The following is a 27,011-nucleotide window of genomic DNA, read 5'->3' as shown; positions in this document are numbered from 1 at the left end:
TTTCAAAATATTAATAAAAGGGGTGTGTCTCCAAACAGCCATCTCTTTCCTGACAATTCCCTTTGTGCATATTCTCTTACATATGATGAGTCAACATTGAAACACCTGCGGCTTTTAGTCAGGTGCGGCTAATGTATGTACAAAACAGGATTTTCCCCTGATTTTAGCTTGTGCGGCTAATATTCAGGTGCGCTTTGTAGTCCGGGAAATACAGTAAGTGAAATCATCAATCTGCACAGCTTAACCGGTTAATACTCATATATATGACTGAAAAAAAGAGCTGGAGTTTGAAGCAATAAAAGGAAACGTACACATACAAGGTTGAACTATAGCGCTGCCAAGGACGTAAAGGTCAGGAATAAAAATATTCCCCATCTTAACAACTTTAAACTCATTGTGAAACTGTTTAAATGTCAGGTGTGATTAAAACGTTCTGACTCTATCAATTAAAAATAAATAGAAAAATTTTAAAAGGGCTTGAATATAAAAAAAAATCCCCCCAATGTCATCCCTTTGTGCACCTTATGAAAATGTTCCATTATTACAAAAGTTTCCCTTCTGATCACTTGGGATTTGAATATGGACCTCAAAATTGGCTTCTGAGTTTAATTGGTGGAGCTGCTGTACTTTGTTATGACCTAAAGCCTTGGAAGACTAAATGGATGTAGTGAAGGAGGGCATGTAGAGGGTTGGTGTGACAGAAAAGGATGCTGGGGATCAGGTGAGATGGAGGCAGACCATCCACTGTGGCGACCCCTAAAGGGAGCAGGGAGGAGAAGAAGCAGCAGAAGAACAGCCTTGTGCTAAAAATGCTTACCTGCTGCATGCCTTCTGCACCAAACGCAGACCTGATTTCGTCAAGCTCTCGACTCAGCTCCTCCACTGCCCGCGTCTTGGCCTCTAGTGCATCCTCCAAATCCTGCCTCGTACTACCTTTTGTCACCTGTTGCAGGGACTCCACCTCCTCCTGAGCAGGAAAATACCATGAAGAACCAATATGGCATTCATAGGGATAGACGATAAGGTTTTAGAACAAGCTTAGCAGTTAGTCGCCACCAAATAGCAACAGCTTTCAAGTTAGATGAGATATAAGCAACATGAAAGCAAATGCACAAAATATAATGTAGATTTATTACCTATTGAGGTTTCAAAGCGTTGTTATTCAAAACGACACAGCCTTGAAACTTACTGTAAATGATACGTTTTACTGAATCGTAGAAAGGCTCAGAATTCGAATTAGATTAGGAGTTAATGAGGCCTTTAATGAGGCGGGTATGAATATTTAAAAAAGTATTTATAAAAGTTTCTGCTGAGACTCATGTTTTTACGATTCTGCCTATAAGGTTCGTTTTTCCATCAGCTCCCTTACTGACCAATTACTGATCTACTTTCTGTGTTAAAAAGAATGAGAACTGAGCACCGTTTTAGCTCACAGGTTGAGCAGGTGAGCATCTTACTCGATGCTAAACTTAGCAGCTTGGGTTCAACTTTGACCTGAAACCTTCTGCTGTGTGCCCCCTCCCACTCCGTCTCTCCACTTCACTGTACTAATAAAGGCAAAAAATAATAATTAAAAAAGGCTTCAATGTAACCATTATCGATTATTATTATTTTCATCGATGAACAGCAGAAAAAGGCTTGCATGTAACCAGATCATCTGTCTCCATCTCACCCCATCCCTACTATCCTCCTCTATCACACGGACCCTCAACATGTTCTTCACTACATGCATGAATCTCTGTGGTCTTCCTCTTTCCCACTCCCAAATGCAATCTTCTGGTATGGAGAAGGTTCATCCCACAATAACTGTGATAGCTAAATGCTTTGATCTAAATCTGATTTTTTTCCTCCCCTCCTTCAATTTCTTTGTCTGCCATAATTCAAAAGGCTGGATAACAAAACTCAGTCGTCAAACGCTTCAGATTTATTAACAATCACAAAAGGGACAGATCATGTCACTGTAATTAAACTTTTTTTTTGCTGAAAGAAAAAGTTTTCCAATCTTTTCTTTCATCAGTGAATACACAAAAGATACTCTTATTAAGTTTAGTTGAAGGTTTTTCTATTCGGGAAGAAGATTAGATTTTTCTTTAATGATTCTATTTTATGTAAAAGGGTTGTAGCAAAGAAGAAAAAAAGACTTCTGTCAACATTTAATCCCATAGTTTGTCTTTGATTTGGTCTTTCATTTATCCTCAGTATCCTCCTGTAAGTCTTTTTGCACTTGAAACCACATTTCTGGTTTTGCTGTTTCACTGTCTCAGCTGTATTGATCAGCAGCTCTCCGGTTTCTGTCTCCTCAGTTCGAACATCACCTCGGTGACTTAAAAGAAAACGGCTCTTTGTGTAACACCTTCTGTGCTCTAATCTTCCACCGTATCTCAACTTCAAAGAATTCACGCCTAAGCTATGTCACAAACCTCTGTTCAGTCAGAAACGTGTGAATCTTTTGGGCTTTCAAATTTATTTAGTCATTTATAACAGTAACAATTTCTTTTTCTTTTCCACATCTCCCTTTTCAAATACTTCACATACATACAGGTATGGCACATAACAAGTGTGGTTAGTGGGTTATAGGAAATATTACAGGAGATTAAAATATTTAGCAAACAGAGAGTCAGGTCCAGCAGCGAGTGTTAGCAAGGCCAAAGCAGAGCTGAAAGAACTGCTCAATCAGATTACTGTACCCAGATAAAATCCTTTGAAGACATCATTTGGTGCTCTGTGATCTCATCAAGGCATCCATTTACCTGTTAATTCACAAGGCTATCCGTCAAACATTAAGATCAGGGAAATGCAACAGAGGAGCTCATAATTTTAGAGTTTAATCTCTCCAAAATACCCTAAAACGTTTATTTAAAAGCATTAACTAAAGTCACATTTGAATTATACCCTAATTTGCTTTTTTCCCCATCTAGTCAAACATAAAATCATCTTACAGACTCAGTCAATAGAGGCTGCTAATGATTTAAAATGTAGTGTTATTAAGCAACAAAAAACTAAACAAAAAAAATACAGGTTTCGGTTATTGTCCAAGAAAGTGTACAGCAGCTGGCAAGGACAGTATGAAAGGAGAAGCGATTTATCCACAAAGAATATTTCCTGAACTATTAAGTGGCTAAGAGGAACAAAGAGAACATCGCACTCTGTGTTATGATTTACAGTTTCCATTTTCACTGGAAACCCAAATAATATCCAAGAGACTCCAAGAAAATGATCAAATAAAATGACAAAATGTGGAACTGTAGCTAAGGGAGTTAATTAAAACACAAGTGATCCTACATACATGCTACAGGTGTGACATTTATGTGACAAAGTGAGGATTTATATTTCAAGAAGTCTCACCTCTGAGGAATAATCCTCTGCAGTGGTGGAAACTTCACTCTCTGGCTGCAACACAAAAAATGAATAAAACCAACATGTTAGCCACATAAAACAAACCATTCACTTCACTTTGTGAATTTATTTTAATCATTTTAATTCTTGCAAATGTTGTCCTGACATGAAAAACAGTTACATTAGTTACTGCAATTCCTGAAACTTTATTACTTTGTTTAGAATCCCAAAATGTTCAGCATTAGAATGAGTGTCTGCCATATCTCCTATTTCTGTATGCACTCTGCATTCAAGCATGGGGCTGGGGTACTTCTGTTAGAGCTCTTTTCTCACTCCTGCAGTTTAATGAGCGCCATTATTAAAAATCTCTTCGTGGGTTCATTCCTGGGTCATAAATTCAACTGTACTAGGGCAGAGCAGAAGAAGAACTTGAACAACACCTCAGCTGTGTTTAGGGTAACGTGCACTTTCCTTACTCATCATTTTGTGGAGAACAGAGCGGTCTACAACTTTTCAGAGACATGAAAATTACTTTCATTTTTATTTTATGAAAAGATTAGAACGTGACAGTAAAGAGGAAATTACAGCCAACACAGGAACAGCAGCTCCTACCATCGACTCTCTGCAGGCATCTGTGGAAACGACATGCCAACACGAGCCTCCTCAGCCAGAGTGAGATTAAAACTGAGAGTATGTCAGACCCAGCTGAGTAACCGGAGCTTGATATTCAAAGCAGTGATGAGCAGTCAGGCTTGTTTCAATCTAACCTCGTTTCTACCCATACATGCTTCTACAGCGGAATCACTGCGGCTCTAACATTTTTCTGTATAATACTTTTAAACACTAAAAGGAAAAAAAGAAGAAAAAAAATCAGGAAAGGGATCTGTGCCATAAAGTTTTTATTGTTAACAAGTAATTTTGTTACTGTGCATCTAAGGCCATGCTGTGAATTAATGAAAAAGTAATGTGTTAGTAGTGTAAGATCATTGTGAGGTCCTGTTCTGAATACTTGTGCACACCTGTAATGTGTGAGGGATCGCCTCCACTGTGTCATTTCGAACCTGCAAACTGAATTTCTTATTGGGAAAGAGAACCAAGTCTCATGGACCCAAATCTGGAAATTGAAGATTGCATTGTTTTACCCAAAAATGCCTGCAATTTCAATTCAGTCTGAGTAGGGACACACTGGCAACCTGGTGTTTGGCATTTTTAACATCTGGCATTAAATGTTTTCCCTCAGAAGCCTCAGGATATTACAACAGAAGCCTTCATTGACCCTGGGGGGCCCGTTCACAATAACTCTATGCTTCTTCTTTTCTGTCTCATCTTTCCCCTCAGCCCCAAACCTGTTGCAGCAGATGGCCCTGCCCCTCCCCAAGCCTGATTCTGCTGCACGTCTCTGAAATGGATCTCCCTTTCTCATTATTGCCAAGTGCTGCTCATAGGGGACTTTTCTCTAATAGCATAGAATATTTGTGCCTTCTAGGATAAAGCGCTTTCTGAACTGATGCCATAAAAATGAAACTGAATAGAAAATTGAAGTGCAGGAAAAACAACAAGCCAATGTTTATGTTCCAGCCCTAAGTCACCATCCTCTTGGACACTGCGTATTTGCCTACAGAACCAAGCGCAGCTATTATCACTTCAGGTTAGTTTGTCACTTAATTAGAGGTTTGTGCAATTTACTCTGTTGAAATGGTCCATGTGCAAGAAAGAGGTCAGAACAAGGCACAGAGTCCTGGAAGTGGTGTCAAGGTGCACAAGCGGACAACACTGAAGGAAAGATCAACCTCATTTAAATCAGTTTTTTAGTTTTTTGTGTGTGGACTCATTAAACTGCCCCCTCGCATTCAAATCGATTGAAATTCCACACACAGACACGATTAATATCACAGTTCTTTTGCTGCATGACAGTTTCCACTGATGCAAAGAGTATTATGCAAAGGTCTAAGAGGCACCAATTAGTCAACCCACTCATATTTGGGTTTAAAACTCTTTGAGATGCTTGACAGCGGAAAACACTGATGCTGTTGTGTTTCCAGGCAACCCTTCCTTTCCACCACAGGCCCCATGAGCAGTTAGTCTGAGATAAGGAAAAAAAAATATGAGACAGAATTTTAAAAAAAGAAAAAGAAAAAACAAACAACCAAACCATTTTACTTTAAGCAACTCAATAATTTATCATCAAAAAAAAAACAACTCCCACAATCCCCTCAGTACCATTCAGTCTCTTAAAATTCATGTTTCATTTGTTGTTGATGTGTAGCAGCCCTCGTCCAGGCAGGAGTTAATTAGTTTATCTGGATCTTTTGTAATGGAGAGAGATATTTATTGTTCCAAGGTAAAGAAATGTGGATGAAACACGGAGGCATTCAGCCAACCTTAAGGTCTGCTGAAAAGTGCTGCAAGGCCACAGGAACTGGTCGCACAGACCGTCACATCTCAATCTGTTGAAAAGGCAATTGTCTGTTTCCATGGCAACCCTGTATTTTGTGGGCATGTACTGCATGAAATGTGCAGAGGGTTCAGGGAAAGAGTGGCTGTTAAAAGAAACTAAGAGGGCTCGAATGAAAAAAAAAAAAAAAAAAAAAAACGTTTAAGAACCCTCAGGTCCACATATTTTTAAAAAACTGCTTTAGATTGATTTTCTACCGAACGGTGGATGAATATTTATTTTTCAGGAGTGTTGAGACTCGATTTTAATAAAATATAGCAATTCAGTGCAGGATGGAAGGTTATGCAAGCTTGTAAGGTTTACACCCAAAGAAAATCAGGCTTGGAAGGGTGCAAAAATATTTTATTTATTTGAATATGAAATTAACTATTTAGAAAGCATGGCATGCTTGATGAAATTATCTGTCAGTAACCCAAGTAACTAAGATATCGTAAAAATGTCAGACACCATCAAAAACAGCTTTAAAACAGCACTAACACTGAAGAGGAACTGCAGTCATGCTCATACTGTGTCTATTCCATTAAAAAATAAAATAATGGAAGCAATTTATCATCTACTTCCAGTTTTTAGTAAATATATTGATATTGGCGTACACACGCAGTTAATCGCCAGAAAACTGATTTAAATCTGGCACAGTTGTTGGCGCCAGACAGGCTGGTCTGAGAATTTCAGAAAGACCACACTGGGTATCACTCCCATCAGCTGAGAACAGGAAACTGAGGCTAAAATTGCTGAGAAATTTAGATTGTAGGGTCAGAATTTCACGTAAACAACAAGAAAGCATGGATCCAGTTCAGGTGGTATAATAGTGTGAGGGATCTTATCTTGTATCTCAACACCAAATGACCATCATGTAAACACCAAAGTCTACATGAGTATTCCTGCTGACTATGTCCATTCTTTTATGACTACAGTCTTCTTATATTAATTTAATATATGATTTTTAAAATGTTTAGAAATGTTTCAAATCCAAATCTTTCAGGTCAGAATATGTTACATATTAAGGACAATGCAAAGATTTTCAAGCTGGGCCTTTAGCTCTGAGTTGGAGTCACAACAGAGCTGTCAGCACAGCAAGCCAGTCAAATGGCTGGGGCTTCAAACAGCCAGGCAAACTGGTAGGACAAGAATAAAGTCAAAACTTGAAGCAGCTCAATATGAACTTTTGGGCAGATAGACCACCTAAGCATGGTGGATCCTTTAAGTTAGAGGTATATACTTGGACATGGTCTTTGTTGAACGTCTCCATAATTAGATGCTTTGTAAGAACTAAAGAATCAGCATCAGTTCTGCCAAACAAATATTGTTGTAACTCTCCCTGCATTTATTAACTTTTTTTTTTAATCCTGAAATTACGAAATCAGCGCCCTGTGCTCTGGTTGGCATGACAGCTAAGGAGGGCTCATTAGGCTCAAGGGAGCAACGACCATCTCCTCCCCCCCTCCCCACACAGAGCTTTCATCATTACACTGCCTTTTCTGTGAGCTCTTACAAGTGCTTGTTATGAATAAAAAATTAACGCCATTAAATGGTCTTTAAATTTTTCAGGAGTGTCTGAGTGCAGGAGGCGCACAAGGAGTGTGCTTTCTGAGGAATAATAACGTGTTAAAAAAAAAAAGAAAAAAAAAAAAAGACTATAGACAAGCAACTAATAGATTGTGCCAAAAAAATTGAATATTCCCCTGAAAGGCTTAATTTAGAGACTGTTTAGAAACTCTGATTATAAGTGTTGCTGGAGACACAGTTCAGGGCAACATTATCTATTCATTCCACTAAATCAGAGCTAAATCACAAGTTTGATATCTGAAAGGAAATTAATAGGTAACATTAGAATTGTACTCAGGATGTGGCAACTTAAAAATAATCAGAGTCCTCACTGAGATCTTATGAGTATATTTGCGTGACAGTTTAGAAAAGGCAATAAAACTAGTATCTACCTCTATGTTGTACGTCTGGTCATGCCTGACAGTCTCTCCACTCCTGAGCGTCTTGGTGAAGGTAAACTCCGTGGTGTGTGGGTCTCTGTTTCTTTCTTGTGATCCATCTTGTCCTCCACCTGTGACCTCCTCTCCTCCCACAGACTGATTCAGTTCGACCTCCACACTTCCCTGTGAATGCCCCTCCAAATCCTCGCCTGGCTTCTTTTTCTTCTTCTTTTTCTGTTTCTTCTGGGAGTCGGCGTGAGCTTTTCTCTGGCGGTACTCAGCCAACTGGGGGCATAGAAAAAGGAAAACGTTTAGTGCTAAACATAAAAATTTCTGCTTCAAGCTGGTCCTTGAAAATGAAAAAGAATTATCAAACAAAACAGCTATTTAAGTGTTGGTGTAATTCAGGTTTAAAGTTGTAGCTTCCAGTCAGATCTTTGTTTATCTGACCCACATGTTCAAACATTACATCATAAACCACCTGCCTCACCGTAGCTATTAGCACCTCTAACTCAACGCTTCTGAAAATTTAAATGATGTATGAACCTACTCTGAGCCGACACAGTTTAGTGAAACTCAAGCGAAACATTTGTTTGCCCCAAACGCGCGATCTTGTTTCTCTGAGTGAATCCTCCCTCCCCGTCTCCATATGACTCGGCACATGCCTCTTGCTGTGCCAGGTGCTAATCCTGACTGAAGGGATTTTTAAACTATGTCAATGATTACTGTGAACAGCCAGCAACATGTTATGCTGTCTTCACAACTATTTCCATTTATTTATCTGAAACAAACTCACGACCTCTGGGTTCCTGAAAAGTGACTTTAAATCCATTTCTAAATCAATATGAGTGCAAACGCCTATCGCCACATTGATCTGTTTAATAAGATGAAACGTGTGCTAAATGTTCCTATCCTCTAATCTTTCTAAGCATTGTGCTGATCGGCCTCTCCTGGTCACTATCCTATCACTCCACAGAGAAACAAGAGCCTTAAACTACAAACTTCTTTAAATGTGTCTTATTTAAACAAAACATTGTGTAATAAAATGTCAATAAAATACATAAATCAATTAATTCACACATTTCAGAATCACATCTGCTATGAAATTTTTTAAATTGTAAAATACTTTGTGAACAATTTCTGTAACAAACCTACTAATTAAATAATCCAAGCAGATATTTTTGGGACAAAAAAAAAAAAAAACTTGCACTACAACAACACTTACTGTTCACACACAATCTTTATTTCTCACTTACAAATAAAAATATATTCTGCTTGATCATGTAAATATGATCCTAATTAAACAGCCTGAACAGTTGATACTGCTGAAATTTATTATGCAGGTGACGGCAAAAAAGTTGCAGAGTGAGCAAAGCAGGGGGTACACCAGCAGCAGTACACCACTGCTGACGTACAGACAGCCTGCTCACCTGAGAAATGCCCCTGCACCTTACAACAGATGTCACAGCTGTGAGCAACATGCTCTTCCAGATGGTCAAAGTGACTTGGATTAAAAAAAAAAAAGAAAAAAAAGAAAAAAGCAGGGCTTCACTTTGAGTAATCAACACATGTTGACAGGTTACAATGAAGAAAATAATGAAATGTTAAAAATGACCTAGATTCTACATCAGCCTTACAAAGCAGGGCTACTCTGTGACTTATGTAATTATTTTGGTCATTATTGAAATCATGAGAATTACTCATAGTCTTTGGGAAAATAGTAGATGTTTAAAATATTTAGAGGGAAAAGAAACTTTGATATCTTTGAAGTTTTAGGGAGTAAAGGAAAGACAAAACAAGAGAATTTAAATAAAAATTACGTTAGTTGCATTAAAATATCACAGGTCACTGGTGAGAGACAGTGATCGATATCATCAAAATGACACCTCGATATTTCTCATATATTTCTCAAATTATGTTGCCATTTATTCTTTGGGGGTCTTTTATTTTCCTTTTAGGACTTTTAGGAGAGGGTCAGTTAGGTCAATATTTGCAAATGTGGATCACAAATCAAAATCCACATAAAGAGACGCTAAGGACTATTTTTTTGCCACAGATGCTGATTAAACAGATGCAGATCCTGACTACAAATCCGGTTGATGTTTGTACTTCATAGCAAAATTGCAACAACTGTTACATAGATTGTTATGAAAAGTTGATCTAAAAGCATTTTTCCATGCAACTCCACACAGAAAGACTCTGGCCTGATGGTGGAATTGAACTTGAGACTTTCTTGCTGTGAGTGGTAACCACTGTGCCACCGTGCTGCTCCCACAGTTCAAAGGCATGCAGTTAGTGGAGTCTGGTGATTTCTAAATTGCCAATAGGTTTGAATGTGAGTGTAAATGGTTGCCTGTCTATCTGTGTTAGCCCTGCGACAGCTTGGCGACCTGTCCAGGGTGTACCCTGCCTCTCGACCTATAGTAGGATAGTCTCCAGCTTCCCCACAACCCAGATAATGATAAGCAGAAGAGAACAGATGGATGGATGTATTAAAAACAAAGTAGTAAAAAAAAAAGAAAGATGAAAGGTTAAACAGATAAATAGTAATAATTCTTATAAAAAGAAATGCTCCTTTCACAGAAGCCATGTGTGTAGATGTAGGATTAAAAGCAAACAAAGTTAATAACATAATATAACAAAGGGACATGAAATGTAAAATGTACTGAGGGTGTTCATCCATTAGTCTCTCTGTAATCCTGCACGCAAGCGCATGTGCACGAATGGTGAAGCACACTTTAGAGTACAGTACAGTCGACCGCTCAGCCTTAGACCTGCATCAGCGGTTTTATGCACCCCACTCCTGTAGCAGCAGCTTAAAGTTGGCATGTAAGTGGGCACTTTGTGACTGCTCATTTGGTGATACTGCACAAAAGGTCAGAGGCTGACACAGAGCCGAGAGTGGGTGTTGTCTTCATGTTCCCCACCTACAATTGAGCTTAAAAGCTCAAAGGGCTCATGACCTCTGCCTCTGCACCTCCACGCATGACCCACATCTTGTCCAAGCATACCCGCAAGCTTTAAATACCAGAGGACACAGAATGAAATATGAATGAATGCCACTCATACAGTATGGAAGCTATCCTACTTCAGAGAAACAAGGTGATTTCTGCTGGCAGGTCTGCTGTACATGAGCACCATCACTCATGAGTCCAGGGAACCACCGGCCTTTCACTGAGCTCATAGCAAGCTGCCCTATTTGGCTGAGTAGAGCAGAGGAATGGCTGAGCATATGGAGAAGTGAAGCCTGTGTCGCTCTAATACCATCTGGGAAAGCAGAAATTACGTAGGTGTATCACCATCTGCTGTCAGAAAACATTTACACAGGCACGTTTGTTTTAATATATATCTGATAGTAAATAGTGGATAATGTCAGGTTCAGTTGTTTGTTTGTTTGTTTTTTTTCAAGGCGGCATTTTTAAAGCCATTCTTTGTTCTTGGACTCTTGGACTACTTTAGTAAAGTAGCTTTGTATGATTTATCAATGATAAACACAGCATAATAAAGCTTAATTACCACCTTTTTGACAACTTCCACCAAAAGTGAAAAAGTCAAAGCTGGTTTAAAGTCCTGGATTGGGTCCGCTTTTACCTTCGGAACTGCTTTAACTCTTTACACACAGATTAAACAAGGTGTTCGAAACTTTTCTCAGAGATTTTAGTCCACATTGACATAATTTCATCACACCGTTTTTGCAGAATTTCAAACATTCAAAAGGTGCTTGAACAGATTCATATCTAGTGACTGTTGATACCAATTGAGTACAGTAAGGATTTGAGATTTGTGACATGGAAGATTCACTGTGACCATAAAGAGATGGACATGGTGACCAACAATACTCAAGAAGGCTGCCACATTTAAACATTGCTCAGTTGGTATTAAGAGGAGCAAACTGTGCCAAGAAAATATCCCCCACACTATTACAGCAACACCACCACACCAAGCAGCATGGATCCATGCTTTCATGTTGTTTATGCCAAATTCTGGTCCTGGCACATCACAGCAGAAACTGTTACTAATAAAGTGGCTGCAGAGTGTATTTCTCAGGGATGCCTAGTAAAGTGGTACATCAGTATATAAATGAAAAGCCTTGAAAAGTTCACAGCTGACAAATCCTAGTAACTGTTTAGTTTCTCTTAACTGACACTGTATAAAAGTCATTGGTTTCTCAGACACTGAAAGCTCCAGCTCTATAATGACTGCACACAAATGTTTGACTTATTGTCACCAAGTGAAAAATTAGCTTAGTTAATGTGATGCTTACGTATGACTAATACAATAACAGTGTGTCAGACTTAAATACCTAAATGGACTTCTATGGTTTCAGGTCAGTCAGACACACAGCTAAAAGAATTCACAACATCCCTAAAAAAAACAGCACTCCACTGTACCCCAGAGAGGAAGCTCACAGCTCCTCATGTCATGTGCCAGTGAGAGAGCCAGCAGCACAGTGTGAGTCAACACTGTGCTACTTCAGGGCGTAAATCCTCTGCACACATTCGTAGCTACTGCTAAGCTGAATGCACACATTTGACTTCAGGTTGAAATAAAACCTAACAGTAACTGAACCACCTCTGCGTCACCTGGTTTAACACCCCTTATCCAGCTGGTGCTACATCTGTGAAACGTTAAAGGGGTTTTAAACAGCAGTGCAATGGCCACAACACATGTAACACACAGGACATGACACAGGTTGAAAACTGTACTCAGGTCTCTTCCAGGACTGCTTTAAGCAATGTCCTTTCAGCGGTTTATCCTGTGACAACACGTGTACCTACTGTATTGTCAGTGAACAGTTTGCTAACCATGGTAACAAGAGCGAATCAAAGGCACAGTATGAGGCAATTCAATGCCAGCGGCAACATACACGCCTCCTCCTGCTCACTTTCAAAGGACTTAGCTTTTTTTTCCCCTTTTGAAACACTGTTGGTCCAGAAATACAACAGAAAATAAAAAATGTGACAGTCTGTCAATTTAATTTGCAGGTATTATTTATCAGCTATGCATTATTTTAATAGCTCTACATGTCTTTACCTTTTAAAAACAAGAGTTAGGCCAGAATGACTGAGTTATCCTTCCTTCTAGCGAACACCCCAGAAACAGCTCAGTGCAGAAAGCAACACAGAAATGCTATAAGCAAACACCAAAACTCAAACAAGATAAATTAGAGACCAGTGGAGTGCACACGATTATTTTACTGGAAAAGCTGAAAAATAATAATCAAATCTTTCCACCCTGAACTGGTGCTTCTTCACTCTAAAAAAAAAAAAAAAAAAAAAAAAAAAGCATGGTATCAACCATTTTTCTACAATTATCAAAACTCAAGCTCAGCAGCTCAAAGTATATGCTGCATCAGCTGGAATGTATGATGGCATGCAGGATAATATCCTGAAGCATTATTGCATGTCATGTCTTTACCCTCACTAAATCTCAAATTCACTATACCGCACGTTCTAAAGTGTCATTTATAAATGTGTTTTTTTCTGCAGTTTTATTCATTTGTAGTAGAATTTTTATACATAAAATATTTTTTCTTCATCAAATTGCTTTTATTGTCATTCTGCAAATACAATTAGAGAGGGACACATGAGACACTGACAGGAAAATACAAACTTTGACACTTTTGGCATGTTGTTTGACCTTGTGAATCCAGTCTGGCGCCTTTTTGTGTGGAGTTTATGTTTTCCCTTTGCTTGTGCGGGCTCTATCAGGCTTCCTACTACAGTTCAAAGTCATGCATGGGGTTAGGTTAACTGGCCAAAGGTGTGAATGTGAGAGTGAATGGTTTCCTGTGTCTGTGTTAGCCCAACAACAGACTGGCAACCTATCCAGTGTGTACCCTTCCCATCCCCCAACAGCGGCTGAGATGAGCCCCAGTGGCCCCCTATGACCCTGAAATGGATAAGTGTAAGAAAAGAGATAAATGAATGAATGAGTGGATGTGCAACCAACAATCTGAAGCAACTGTGTGATGCTATCATATCAATATGTAATATAATCTCTCTGCCATCAAGAATTAAGACAATAAATACATTAGTTATTCATTGTTGTGCCACAAACAGCCCACTTTAATCTTACATGGAAGTACCATTGAAACTCCCCATTTTTATACATTTAATCAATAACATATCTTAATATAAGAAAAAGAACTGACATTTTAATAGCACCTCTAGGTTTTTATATATAAATGCAATCCATTATTATACATCATAAAGAAACACCTCTGTAGTAAATGAAAGAAATCTGTCAGCATGAGTCTTTGGGCTTAACTTGTAAGAAGTAAAATGTGTAAAATACAGAAATCTATAATTTAATTACTTTGGTGTAATATAAATGGCCACGGGGGAGGTCTTTATCAGTAGGAAAAGCTGTAAAACTTGTGAAAACACGGTTAAAAGTCCAAAATGCATTTCTATTTTTGAAAGCTGTCCAATGGGCCAGAATGTAGTCTACTTCTGGCCAATTCTGGCCCCCGAGCCGTGTATTTGGCACACCTGTTATAGTGTTTTTATAGAAGATGCTCATTGCATCAAGCAAGATGAAATCCCCTCAGAAAGTGTCTAAAAGCCACAATGAAAATTAAAATTAGACATCATCCAGGCTGTTGCCAATTTAACCTGTGCAGCTGCTACACCATCATCTTCAATTAATCACCTGACAATCCCTTCTGAAGCAGTGCAGCCTGACATAATACGAGTTTTCAAAGCATTTAGTACTTTGTCAAGCATTAGAAACACTGAATACTGCACCCTAAAAATCAAACTTTCCAGTACAAGCTTAGGAAAATAATAAGATAAAGTAAAGGTGATCATACTCCATTCATAACACAGGGCAATGCAGGGCATCCCTGTGATTAGTCGCCTGAAGGATTAACTATTCAGGCCTCAGTTAAGTAGCTCAACTTGTATCTTTGCTGTCGTCAAAACCTGCAACACTGCCTGGCATGGATGGTGGTGACACTGAGCTTTAAGGCTATTTGAATGCTGAGAAATTAAAATGATCCTTTACACGTAGTTCAGCATGTTGTCTCTCCAGGGCTGAAAAAACACATTCTATAAACCTTCTAAAAAATATCTGATGCATAAAATGTTTTAAGATAATATTATTGCTTCCTGATTTGTGGATAATCATCAGTATTCATCTGTCAAAAGTACAAACACAAATCAGTGATTCTTCATTCTGCAGAAAGAGCCTGAGGTTGCACAGCTGCACAGTTGAGACATATCGGAGAAGCAGACAAACAAATACACATAGAATCCTTTTGAATTATGAGCATCCCCTAAGCCAAATTATTCCCTGATGTTTCATTAAAAATCAGCTCTGTTCAACATACTACTGATCCCAACGACCAGGGTGACAAACAACACGAAGAAGGTACTTTCATTCAGTGGAAACGCACACCTCTGTAAGCATAAAAAAGGAGATATAATAAGCTTCAATCTTAATTGGAGGGAAACAAATAAAGAAACTCTTCACCTGACAGATATATCTACAGACAGATAATTTACCCACAACTACAACTACTGTGTATGCTACCATTGTATATAGTGTATTATCTTACTTTTTTTCATTGATTGTACTTATTTGTATTTTTGTATTTCTGATATCTGTACCTGAGCTGAGGTGACGCAAAAATTTCCCCGTTGTGGGATCAATAAAGTCTTATCTTATCCTATCTTATCTTACAAAGTGACATGAGAGGTGACATTTGGATCTGAAATTTGGGAGGGATTTACAGAAAGTAAGTGTAGGAACAGGTGCCATATCTGAGTTCATGAGTTTCTTTGACCCAACAGAAAATCTTACACCACCCTGAGTACATTAGTGCAGTCAGCGCAGTGTTTTTCATACAGGGAGCCTAAGAAGATGCTACTCATGTAACTGAAGAACTGAGTGAAAGTCTTGAATGAATAAAACCAGAATGCCAGTAACACGCTTGTCAGTGTGCTCCATTTTGTAGGAAAACATGAACAAAGCATCTGCGCACAACAGCCTGAAACAAAAGCCTGGCAACACCAGCCCACAATATTCACTTTGCTTATTGTCTGGTATGACTCAATAGGCACTCGCCTGCTACGAGCTACACAATAGATGACAGTTTACCTTTCACTCAGATATCAACATCAACTTTTCCTTCACCTGATTTCAGAAATGCACCATCTTTTTCAGGAGGCAGGAAATACATGAAAAAAATAATCTTTTTTTATAAATTGAGGAAGTCAGAAGACGATGTAAACACTCCCCACAGCTTATAGACTGACTCAGCCCTGGAAGTCCCTGTTAAACATTATGTCATGAGGTTTCTTCACTGCATGAGGACATTGTGATTTGGCATTGTGTGAAAGAAAACAGCCTGCACCACAGAGGGGCCTTTTTATAAACCAAAATACCAAAGTCATAACCCGGGAGACGGTCTCCCCTGCGGTGCAAAAACCAGAGAGCTCAAGCAATTTAAAAACCAGCATGCTGAATGTTTCTCTGGAGCATCTGGATGGAAAGAGGCTGGATTTCCCTTTATGAGACTGCCTGATTTAAGCAGTTTTGACACTTTCTGACTCGACAATTTAGTTCGTAGAGACTCAATCTCATTAGGGCCCTCCTGGAGTAAAAGAGAAGACGTAATCAAGCCTAAGGATCCTACTTCCCACACTAGAAGGAAAATACAAAAATAAATAGATATATAAACACATGACCTATGTACAAAGATTGCAGATACAATCTCTTTACAAGATTTTGTAAGTTTGTGCTGCACGGTAATATTTTTAGAAATACACAAGTGCTTCACTTTATAAACATTTGGTCTCAATCTAATGGCTCAGGCTGATGTTCCTGTCTTAAAATTTGCAACTTAAAATAACTCCAGTCAAATAAGTAACGACATTCATCCCAAAGCTTTCCCCAGCTTCAACGTCCATAACAACTGGCATACACCATGGAATCTAACACTGGACCCACATCTGAACCTTGAGAGCAGGATCATGAAAACTAGACAGGTAACATTGCAAATAAGATTTTCCTTAAATGTTATTAAGATTGTTAAGAAGCCTCTGCATCAACTAAAGCCTTATTTGTATATATGCTTCTGCATCCAGACAGCTGAGGAAAGAATGTATAAAAATGCAACATTCAGGGCTACAGTGCAACACTCAACTGTGCATACACTTTATCTATTTGTCCACATGCTTGCAGCATGACACTGGTGTATTCATGATATGAAAGAAGATGGTGGCTCACCACAGGCTGGTCTGGCCAACTTGTAATTATGTTGCTAAGATCTCTTTCAAAACATCTTTTTTGATTAAAAAAAAAAACACATCCCCCGCAAGATGTTTGGGTTATACAGGCTATAAAACAGATAACAGAGCTCCTGCAAGGTCATCCACAAGCACCACGAGCCAAAACTGAAAGAGCAGTGCGTACCGTGTCACTGTCGATTAATATAAACATTAATCCAGTTTGTGGATGCTATCGTTTCTAGAAGACAGCTAATAAAGCACAAGTTTGGCATGTGAGGCAATGCTGGTTCTAGCCAGTGGGGTTATGTCCTGTAAATCCTGTTACACCAGCCTGTCAGTCAGTGTCACTTCAGGTGGCGTTTATAAATCCCGGGTAGCAATGTGGCCTGCGCACACCTGCACGTCGGTTTCGGGAAAGTAAAAGGAAACACTTTAGTAAGTGCAGACATGCAGCATGACAAAGGAGACTAGCAGCGGCTATGCTAACCACCCCAACCCCGCCCGCCCCATGCCCGGCTGTCAGTGTGAAGCAGGGCGCATGTTTGCGGAGCCCGACAGCTGATAGCGTAAAATGAAAGGGGGGGGCGAAAAGCGTCTGACAGACCCCGGCCGCGAGAAAACAAGTTGTCGACAGCATTAAGTCGCTACTTCAGAGTAATGAGAGCAGTGTCAGTGAGTTGTGCTAGCACCAAAACTGAGAATCATACCTTTGCTTTGCCGGCCTCCAGCTTCTTTTGCCTCTCCTCGTCTTCCATCCCCGCAGTCCCTGTGTCTAAACAAACAGAGAAACTGCCTCATGCGAAGTATCCGCGAGAGAAATATAAAAGCTAACCGCTAAATGTCCCTCTCTCTATATGACTCGTGGCTCGCTCCCAGAGACTTCCACTGGCATTAACTAGCTGTCTCCTTGTTGGTAGTCCGCCGCCATGTTTTCCACGTAAACATGAGACCCAGTAATGATGACGTAGTGTAGGTGCCTTCACAGTCACGCCCACTGGCAGCCAAACGGTGGTGCGTTCACGCTCAGTCAGAAATACCGTCCAAAACAAGATCGTCTTTTTTTACCACTTCAAATTTCTATATAGAACTATTATGTTATGTTGTTACTATTTCTGCTGTCCTCTTTGCCATATCTCTCTTTAAAAAGACATGTTTATTGACTTTTACACCTGGATAAGTAAAAGATATATAAAAGTAACATTGTGGAAAAGTGACCACAACTCCCAAATAGTGTCAGGAATGTTTGACAGATTATAGCCCATCAAGTCACTAACAGCAGGCAAATACAGGAAATCAAATTTTGGCAGGTGATCACATTTTGGTATGACCACACAGTAGTAGAAAAAGTTTTTTAAATATTTTAATTCATTTATAAAAAATTAAAGTTAAAAATTACATTTCGATATATGTGTATATATATTGTCATTAAAAAGTCTGTTGGCTGATGACCAGAATCTGTTATTTATTGCAAACCTCCACCTACTGAAAAATGAAAGTGTTTTCTTACACAAGTTCTCGCATGGTTGCTAAATTTTCTCACAGAAACTTGTTTTCAGGTGTGGTGGGAATACCAAATTCAACTTCCAGCTAATTAATTTGAAAAAATTCTTTCACTGTCAAGCTCTGATTCTGAGTTTGAGTAAAAGAAGCAATGACATGACAATTCATTCAGCACAGTTTTAGTATATATCTAAACAACAAAAACAAAATAATAATTAAAGTAAAAGTATAACCCTGTATCCAAAAACAGTGGATAGATTTACTCTAACTAATTTTAACCACTGTGTATCCTGTTCTCGGGCATGCCCCGCTAATGCCTTTGGACCAGAGTACTGTAAAGCTTAATGATGCCCAGTGGATGAGAGCATATTAAGTATTTCTATGTACAGCTACATTCTGCTTCTACTTTACCACATTTTCTTTGCAACTACTGTACTTTGCACTCATACGGTGATATACAAATCAGTGAATCAGAAATTATGATCCAATATATACATGATTCTGAAAAGTAATATTCTATATAATAAGTACATTTACTTTAGACACTAAGTATATTGTGATTTAATAATTTGTTCACCATGAAACCACATAAGCCTTTAATATAAATGTTACTTTTTAGTTCATTTTTTTCACTTTGTGAAACAATTATCCAGCATATTCAAACCAGTTTCACTCCCTGCCACTTGAATGCCCCTGATCCTATTGTGTAGCTTTGAATCTGTCTTCTATAAATATATCTTGACTGATAAAATAACGGAGGCAAAGGCCAGATGCTATCAAAATAAAATACATGTCTCTCCATTTGTACCCACATAAGTATGTCATAAAAATGCATTTAGTTGGCGTCTACCGTTGAGGGTGGTGATGAAACACTTCCCGACTGCTTTAAATCCAAACAAACCACATTTCTCCATAATTTATGATTCTCTTTTTTTCTCTCTCTTTGTGGTTTGAAAGAAATTTGTGAATTTGTAGAGCCATTACAGAAAAGAGGGCTGAATTTCTCACGATGTAAAAGATTATTTAATGCAAAAATAATACATTTAGTGCTAATTATTAATAATCCCGTCACTATATTTGACTACAATCCCATAAATTTCCCTTCATTCTCTGCAGTCTGAAGTCTGCTTGTAAAGTCTGCTCAGTTTCTATGGTAACAGGCGAGGAGGAGAGGTTGCCAGAGCTGTCCCAGTTGAGAGTTTTCTTTTTTAAACACAGAATATTTTCATATCAAAGATGTTTGCTGCTAATAAAGGATCCAGCTGTCACCTCGCATTCTCCAGCATGGCGTTTGAATGGGCTGCATCACCAAGAATGCTGCCATATGTTAAAGAGGAAGCACGTGAGCTGTCTCAGCTGAATGGTGCTGCAGGTAATATGAGAGACTGGCATCGGTTTCTAGGACAGATGGGGATGATTAAAATAAATGGACAGGCAATATTTTACTCACAGCCTCCATGTGGGATTGATCTTCAGTCTTAAAATAGTTTATATTTAATTAAAGTAGTGTATTCTTGGCAAACTAAAGGCCTTTTATCTTTCCTGTCATTTTCCCCCAAATAAGTCAGCGATAATATAAACTTTGTGGCTTGATCGTTAGATGAACTAATCTTCTTTCTTTAAAGTTTTTATTTGATCACCAGTGAGCTAATAGGAGATGTGGGCAGTAATTCATAGGGGTCTTTGCTGGGATTTTAGAAATCTGGAGATTATTTCTTACATGTTTGCTTAAACTCCATATTTCCCCAGGGCATGCCTCAAACTGCACATGTAAGACTAACAAATTTTAGCCAGTTTTATTATTTCATACTCTTTGATTATTTCATTACACTGTTACATTTTATTTCAATTTCCCTGAGATTAAAGTCCAGGTGGACCAACATTTAATCCCTTTTTATTTGCAGGCCAGTCCAGTCTTAAACAAATATCCTACCTAAGCGTTTGCCTCAGTTTCACTCGAAGATTTCTTGTTCTATCATCCAGGCTAAAATATTCCTGTAGAATTATAAAATATTAAACTTTCCCTTATACTTCCAGAAACATACCAGTAGTAGCAGTAGCAGCAGCAGCAGCAGCAGCGGGAGAAGATGCTCTGTGTCTTCGGCTGACGGGGGCTGAACAGCTTATTGTCTGGCAGATTTTGAATTCCACCCATCTTCTTTTGGACATTCTCACCAGCCTGATCTCACCTGTGAAAGCTTGCTGTTTGAGCACCAGCGTCTGCAGGAACTTTTGAAAGTTTCGTCAGTCTCTGAATTATTGATTCACTCAGGGAGTATACAGAGTCTACAATTACCCAAGTGACTTTACCAAGACAAGCTCAACAAATGAACAGCATGCATGCTATATTTATAAGTCAGAGGGTGGTGAATAAAGGCTGTTAGAATTAAAATGATAGAAACATCTAGATACTGAAAAGTAAAACGAAACCACTCGGAACCATTTTTCTTATAACACTTTAAATACATATGGTGGAAAAAAGATGAAAAGCAACCTTAACTAATCTAGATTATCATCACATCCAGTGCTACAGCTTTTTCTTTTAAATTAAAGTGTATTTATAGCCCAGAAGTGTAATATAGTTTCACCTTCTGAGATCCTCATATGATTACATTTTTTTAAAGGCTTTTCTTCATCCTTATACTTCATTCTGCTCAAAGTATTCTAAATTTTATTACACAAAGGAGACTTTATTGTGTTATACTTCATAAACCCAACATGTAAATATGAGGACATGTCTGCAAAAACAAGCCAAATCATGGCCTATCCACCACCGTGCTTGACAGTAGGTGGTGTGCTGACATGCTGTACTTGGCTTTCACCAAACATGGTGTTGTGCATTATAGCCATAGATCTCCACTTTGGTCTTTTTAGAGAGAAGAGGCTTTCTTCTGACAGTCCATCCAAACAAGCCATACTTGTTAGAGATTAGCAGCACTTGGCTGCCACTTGCCCACTTAATTCCTATGGAAACAGTAAGGGTATACTACCTCTTCAGTGTTGTAAGCGACTGATAAAGTCCTGTGAAAACTTCACGTGACTTTGTATTACCAAAACATGTATGATCTATTTCTATGTTTAAGAAATCTTGGCATCTTGTAATCTCTTATGAGGCCAAATAACTTTTATGGGGGGCTAAAAAAATATATTTCACACTCCAGTAGGGTTAGTTAATTGCAACAAGAAAGCTGGAAGCTCAGCAACACGTGGGAATGTCTCTGTTTCAAATACAATAGCAGCGTAGATCAGATTGAACCACTCTTACCATTTATGGTGTCTTATAACCTCTCTTTATCGTCTGTCATAGAGTATAAGTAATTAAAAGACAGACAAAAAGACCATAAGGGTCCCTAAAATACTTTGGATAGGTTTAAGAAAAATGCAGGTGTGCAAATGCAAATGTAACTGTGACCTGTGGATGTGTGAGACGAATTTGAATCGAGACTCCAGTTGCCCAGCTGTTACGATGTAGCTCACTTCAGTCTTAGAGCAGCAGAGCAATGTGTATTTGCATAATGACAATATCAGTGTCATGCATTAAAATATGCATAAGTGGGGGGACTCATCAGTAAAGAGACGCACTGGGTCAGTACGTTTATCAGTGGTAGGCTGTGAACCATAACACATGGTAAATGTCCTCTTGTAGCTTGTACGAGAGCATCTGCTAGCTGAGACAGAATTAACTATTGATGCCTGTAACAACAGTCCAGTCCTCTATAATGCTGTGTTTTTATTATGTAATTGAAGCTTCCCAGGTTACTGAAAAATGTCATTGCTCTCTGAGAGCTTCACTAGTGACTGAGCACACTGTAATTTAGAATGTACAGTATGTGCAAAGCAGAAAAGCACTTATTCAGGGTCATCTCCATGGAGATGTCCTTCAAATTGTTTGTGAAAAATTCAGGTTTTTATCAAACTAAGAAAGGAAAAATTCTCGATGCACACAGACCATACATTTTTGAAGGTTAATTTTAATTAAACCATGTCTTTAAATTTGACTAATGGTAAGGAAATGACTCCAAATATAGAATACATTAATTTACACATCACTTATGTAGGATGTAGTGAATTAAAAAGAATTAAAAAAATCAATAAAATGTTTGAAAATTGATATTGAACAATATTAATAGAAATTAGGGGAAACTGGGCAAATGGCCTAAGTTTTTCTAAAATCCCGCCTACCGTCCTTACACCAACCATTCACAACATTAAGATGTCATCTGTGTAATATTGTGTGGATCGTCCTAAAAGCTCTGATGTTTTGGAGAATTAACATTGAACTACTGGGTATCCTGTGCTTTCTGGTCCTGTGGACTGTGAGGTGGGACACCTGTGGATCAGGTTCAGATGGGAATGTGTGTCATTTGGAGGTCTGATTAAATCCGTAGACACCTAAGTTTATCAAATTATGCACAGTTTCTGAGGTGAGCCATGCTGGTGGAATCTGCTGCTAGTGAAAGGCTCTGCTGTCATTTGAGTGTGCTTGTTCTGCAACAGTAAGCAGATGTTTGGTACATGTCAATGTAAGATCCACACCAATGCCAAGATTTCCTAGCAGAATATGGCACTGTAACGTTATTCACTTCACCTGTCATTGGTTTATATGTTCTACTCTTTCAAATATAAGATCTTTGCTTCCATCTAGTGGTTATAAATCAGTATAAAGGCAATGGCTTTACAGATTTCAGAGGAAATGTGCAGAAATGACAAGGAACAGGTGAGAAGTCTGTGATTTAAACACGCAGAAAAACACTAACAGAAAAAAATTAATCACTGTCAGCAGAAATATGAAGATGAAAAAGGCAATGGCTGGAAAACCTATTTAAAAATAAAGTTAAACGGAGTGTTAGCAATATAGCCAACAGCAAAAAAAAGAACAAAAATAACGAAACTTACACTGTATTAGATTATCTGAGAAAAAACATGTTTCAGAAGATGTGAGCTGGTGTTTGGCACAAACTCCACCATACCAGTTGTGTCGCTATCGTATTATTTTGTCGTTTAACCTACAGCCAATAAATATAACGAAGAAGAAAAATCTCGCGAGAGTTCTTGGAGTTCACGTTACCGGCATGGAAGAAATGTTGGCTTTTGGTATGTTTTCAATACTTCTTAAAGCAGACTGGTACTTAAAGGGCTATTACTGATAAGATATTGTACACCGCTAAACAGAAACGACTGTGTGCTTTGGTTGGACTCTTCAGTTAGTTATTCAAGGGCGAATAAATAAAAGCTCCCCTTTGTATTACTAACGTAAATAACTTTGCCAAAGTAACGTACGCATTATGTTGTAAATAACTATGGCCAGTATCAAGCAATTCACAACTAAGTCTAAGAATACTTGTTTGGAAAGTTTCCGCTTGGAGCGGTTACTGAAACTAAAGTAGCGGTGGGTGTGTCAGCAAATCAGATTAGCAAAGAAAAAAATTAATATACCAATGTCTTAATGGTTTCACAAAAGATTCATATATTTGTAAATTAACATATCCAAAAGTAAAACAAATATATCTTACTAATAGCATCTGATAATAGATGTGCTCACCAGTTACCTGTCTGCATCTTTTTTGGCCAAGTGGCTTTTCTTTTTGTTTCTTGTCTTTTCTTTAATTATATTAAAGGCTTCTTTTTTTTAATTTAGCAAAAGTGCTGTGAAAAAACTTAAGTACACCCTTATTACTTCCATATGAATTAAGAGGGTTAGTAGTAGCTAGGTGCTGCTTATCAAATGCATGATTGCATGAGTTTTTGGCAATTTGCTGGTCCGGAGCATTCAGGTGTGTGTTAACACAATGCCGCAATTTTTCCAGGATCTCTCTGAAAGCTAAAGCTTGGCCCGAACTGGGTCATGCTGCAGGACAATGATCTCAAGTGTAGCAGCAGCATCTACAACAGAATGTCTGAAAAAGAAAAGAATCAAGGTGCTGTGGTGGCCCAGTTAAAGCCCAGACATTGGCCTGACTGAAGTGCTGTGGGGGGGACCTCCACCACCTCCAAAATTCCTCTACAATGAAGTGAGAGACTGATAAAGTCACACAGAAAACAGTCACTCCAACTTACTGATTATAAAGGTGGTTCTACAGCTGTTAACCAGTGGGGTTTAATTAGTTTTTCACAGGACTGCAGCTGTGAAAACTGTCTTTTCACATGACTGTATATTAACATGTCTGTTTTTTCTTGTCTGAATTGCAGTGATGTTTCAATAAAAATGGCAGGAGTTCCTGGAGTGAGAGCCCTCCTCACTGTGCAGCGATTGGTGACATTGCAGCACAGCTTTTTTGGCTTCACTCCAATACATTTTGCATCAGCCTGCTTCCCCAGAAGGCTTTACAGTACTTCGACAGGAAGTACTGAAACAAAGCCGCCGGTAAACCCGGAGAATGAATCTCTGCTCAAGAACTTGAACCTCATGGGAGTTGACGTGAGGATGGCACGCCAGCGTCAGCCTGGGGTGCTTCGTAAAACCTTCACTAATGAGCACGGCCTTGCTCAGTTCCTGCAAGGAAAAGGTGCCGGCCGCAAAGTCATTGCTAGCATAATATCCCGTTATCCCCGAGCCATCACTCGCTCCATTGAACACTTGGAACAACGCTGGCAGCTGTGGAGAATTTTTTTCCAAACAGACGCAGAAATCGTAAGCATCCTGGATCGCTCACCTGAGTCGTTTTTCCGCTCCAGTGATAACGACAACTTGAAAAAGAACATAGATTATCTGGTCTCACTGGGACTAAATGCCAAAGACCTCCACCGGCTGCTGACCACAGCACCGCGGACATTCTCCAACAGCTTAGAGCTCAACAAGCAAATGGTGGAGTTTCTGGAAGATATCTGCACAGAGCTCGGTGGAAGTAACCCAGAGCAGTTTGCAAAAATGGTCATAACAAGAAATCTTTACATTCTAATCAGAAGCACTAAGAGAGTCAAGACAAACATCGACAACCTGAAAGCATCACTTAAGCTGAGTGATTCAGAACTGCTGGCTCTTCTTCAAGGCCACGGGGCAGAAATTCTGGACCTTTCCAACGAGTACCTGAAAAAGAATTTCAACAGCCTGGAGCAGAAGATGACCGCACTTGGCTGTCGGAAAGCTGATGTTAAAAAACTGATCATCAACTATCCGATGATCCTCTACATTGGGCCTGACACTCTGAGCTCTAAACTAGACTGTCTTTTAAAAGGAGGAATAACAATGAAGCAGATACTGAAAAAGCCCAAAGTTTTGGACTACAGCACACAAAACATTACAGGGCGACTAGAGGAACTGAGAAGGGTGGGCTATGACTTCCAGAAGAATGGCATCAACATCCTTGATTCAAGTCGAAAGCGGTTTGCCGCAAAAATAGAAAAACTTTCTGCCTCACCAGAAGAATGAGTGTAGCTTGCTGCCTGTCAGACAGTTTTGGCTGATACTTTTTCATCTTTTTGACTTAAGAATAATCCGGTTTCATGTTCAGAGATAGTATGATTGAGCTCTTTTAATATCCCACACTTAATTTCAGTAGTGAAATCTAAACATTGTGCCTGTGATATTCTTCTAGTCTCACAAAAGTAATTAAAGCAGTAAAAATAATAAGTTGAAGGTCTGGGGACATGGAATTACATTTGAAGCTAATGAGTAAAAGGAAATTGTCAGTGGATTACCCATTATGTAATGTTTCAGCTCAAATACCAGGTGTTTTAATCCATCAATACATAAATATGCTGTCTTGGAAATTAAAAAAAAAATGCAAAAGGTGAAATACATTTGACTGAATGTTCCATTCACAGGTAAAGTTATGGAATGACTTATGTGATGTTTGTTTTTAAGCACTGAAGAAGATTTTTGGGCCATTTTAAAACCAACACATGGTAAGAGTCATTAAGAAAATGGGTTTTTCTTTTAGTTAAATGACTGGAGCAAAGATCTCCATTTACACTCACCATACAACTTTGTTAGGCACACTTTGCAAATACCAACTTGGACCCTCTTTTTTCCCTTCAGAACAGCATGACACAGATTCCTCTGAGATTTTGGTCCATTTTGAAATGACAGCATCACACAGTTGCTGCAGATTTGTCCGCTCCTCATCCATGATGCAAATCTCTTTTTAATATATATTATTAGAATTTAAAGGATATTTGTCAGAATTTGTTATTTGTTTGAATAAATATTACAATGTAAACATCAATTTTGGAGGGCATACGAATCACAGGCATGTAGAAATCTCATGTCTCAAACAAATGCATCAAAGCCACATCAGGCAGGCTGATGACACATTTTATTGTCATTCGAATTTTTTAGCTCTCAAATGGTTCAGTCAAAACAAAAGGAAAGAAAACTGCACAAAATAACAAAACTGGATATAAATAGATACATTATTGCATAAGGTTAAAGACTAAAAATAATATGGTCTAAAATAAACAATAGTCAGTTAAACTAAAAAGCGAGGGCCTTGTGAACCGGCTGCCGCGACAGACTTGACCAAATTGACAAAGACTAACGATAAAGACATTTCATGTATATTTTTAATTTGTTTTACTTAGTCACACTCCAGCCCAGTAGGTGAATCTGAGTGCTGGATT

The 27,011-nt window shown here is 38.7% G+C and overlaps 2 protein-coding genes across 6 annotated transcripts in view; one reads left to right on the top strand and one right to left on the bottom strand.

The window, feature by feature from the left end:
• The window catches only part of akap9 (A kinase (PRKA) anchor protein 9), a 67,764-nt gene extending 49,864 nt beyond the window's left edge, over positions 1 to 17,900 (bottom strand). For 4 of the 5 annotated variants that reach the window (XM_084920231.1, XM_084920235.1, XM_084920233.1 and 1 more), the window contains exons 1-5: positions 17,660 to 17,900; positions 7,729 to 8,001; positions 3,346 to 3,390; positions 2,688 to 2,750; positions 818 to 967 (exon numbers count right to left, since the gene is read on the bottom strand). In XM_084920231.1, coding sequence (XP_084776357.1) covers positions 818 to 967; positions 2,688 to 2,750; positions 3,346 to 3,390; positions 7,729 to 8,001; positions 17,660 to 17,707 — 579 coding nt within the window. In that variant the 5' untranslated portion in view covers positions 17,708 to 17,900. The remainder of the gene's footprint in view (positions 1 to 817; positions 968 to 2,687; positions 2,751 to 3,345; positions 3,391 to 7,728; positions 8,002 to 17,659) is intronic. The other variant, XM_084920234.1, reaches the window with a different exon arrangement.
• A 5,477-nt stretch (positions 17,901 to 23,377) lies between these two features.
• Positions 23,378 to 26,477, top strand: mterf1 (mitochondrial transcription termination factor 1). The gene is made up of 2 exons (XM_084918432.1): positions 23,378 to 23,546; positions 24,642 to 26,477. The coding sequence occupies exon 2, from the start codon at positions 24,658 to 24,660 to the stop codon at positions 25,819 to 25,821; it is 1,164 nt and encodes a 387-aa protein (XP_084774558.1). The 5' UTR covers positions 23,378 to 23,546; positions 24,642 to 24,657; the 3' UTR covers positions 25,822 to 26,477.
• Positions 26,478 to 27,011: the final 534 nt, after the last annotated feature.

This window comes from Perissodus microlepis, chromosome 22, assembly GCF_051167445.1.
Source record: "Perissodus microlepis isolate ML-2025 ecotype Zambia chromosome 22, ASM5116744v1, whole genome shotgun sequence".
NCBI lineage: Eukaryota > Metazoa > Chordata > Actinopteri > Cichliformes > Cichlidae > Perissodus > Perissodus microlepis.
This window is presented reverse-complemented; position numbering and strand designations above follow the sequence as displayed.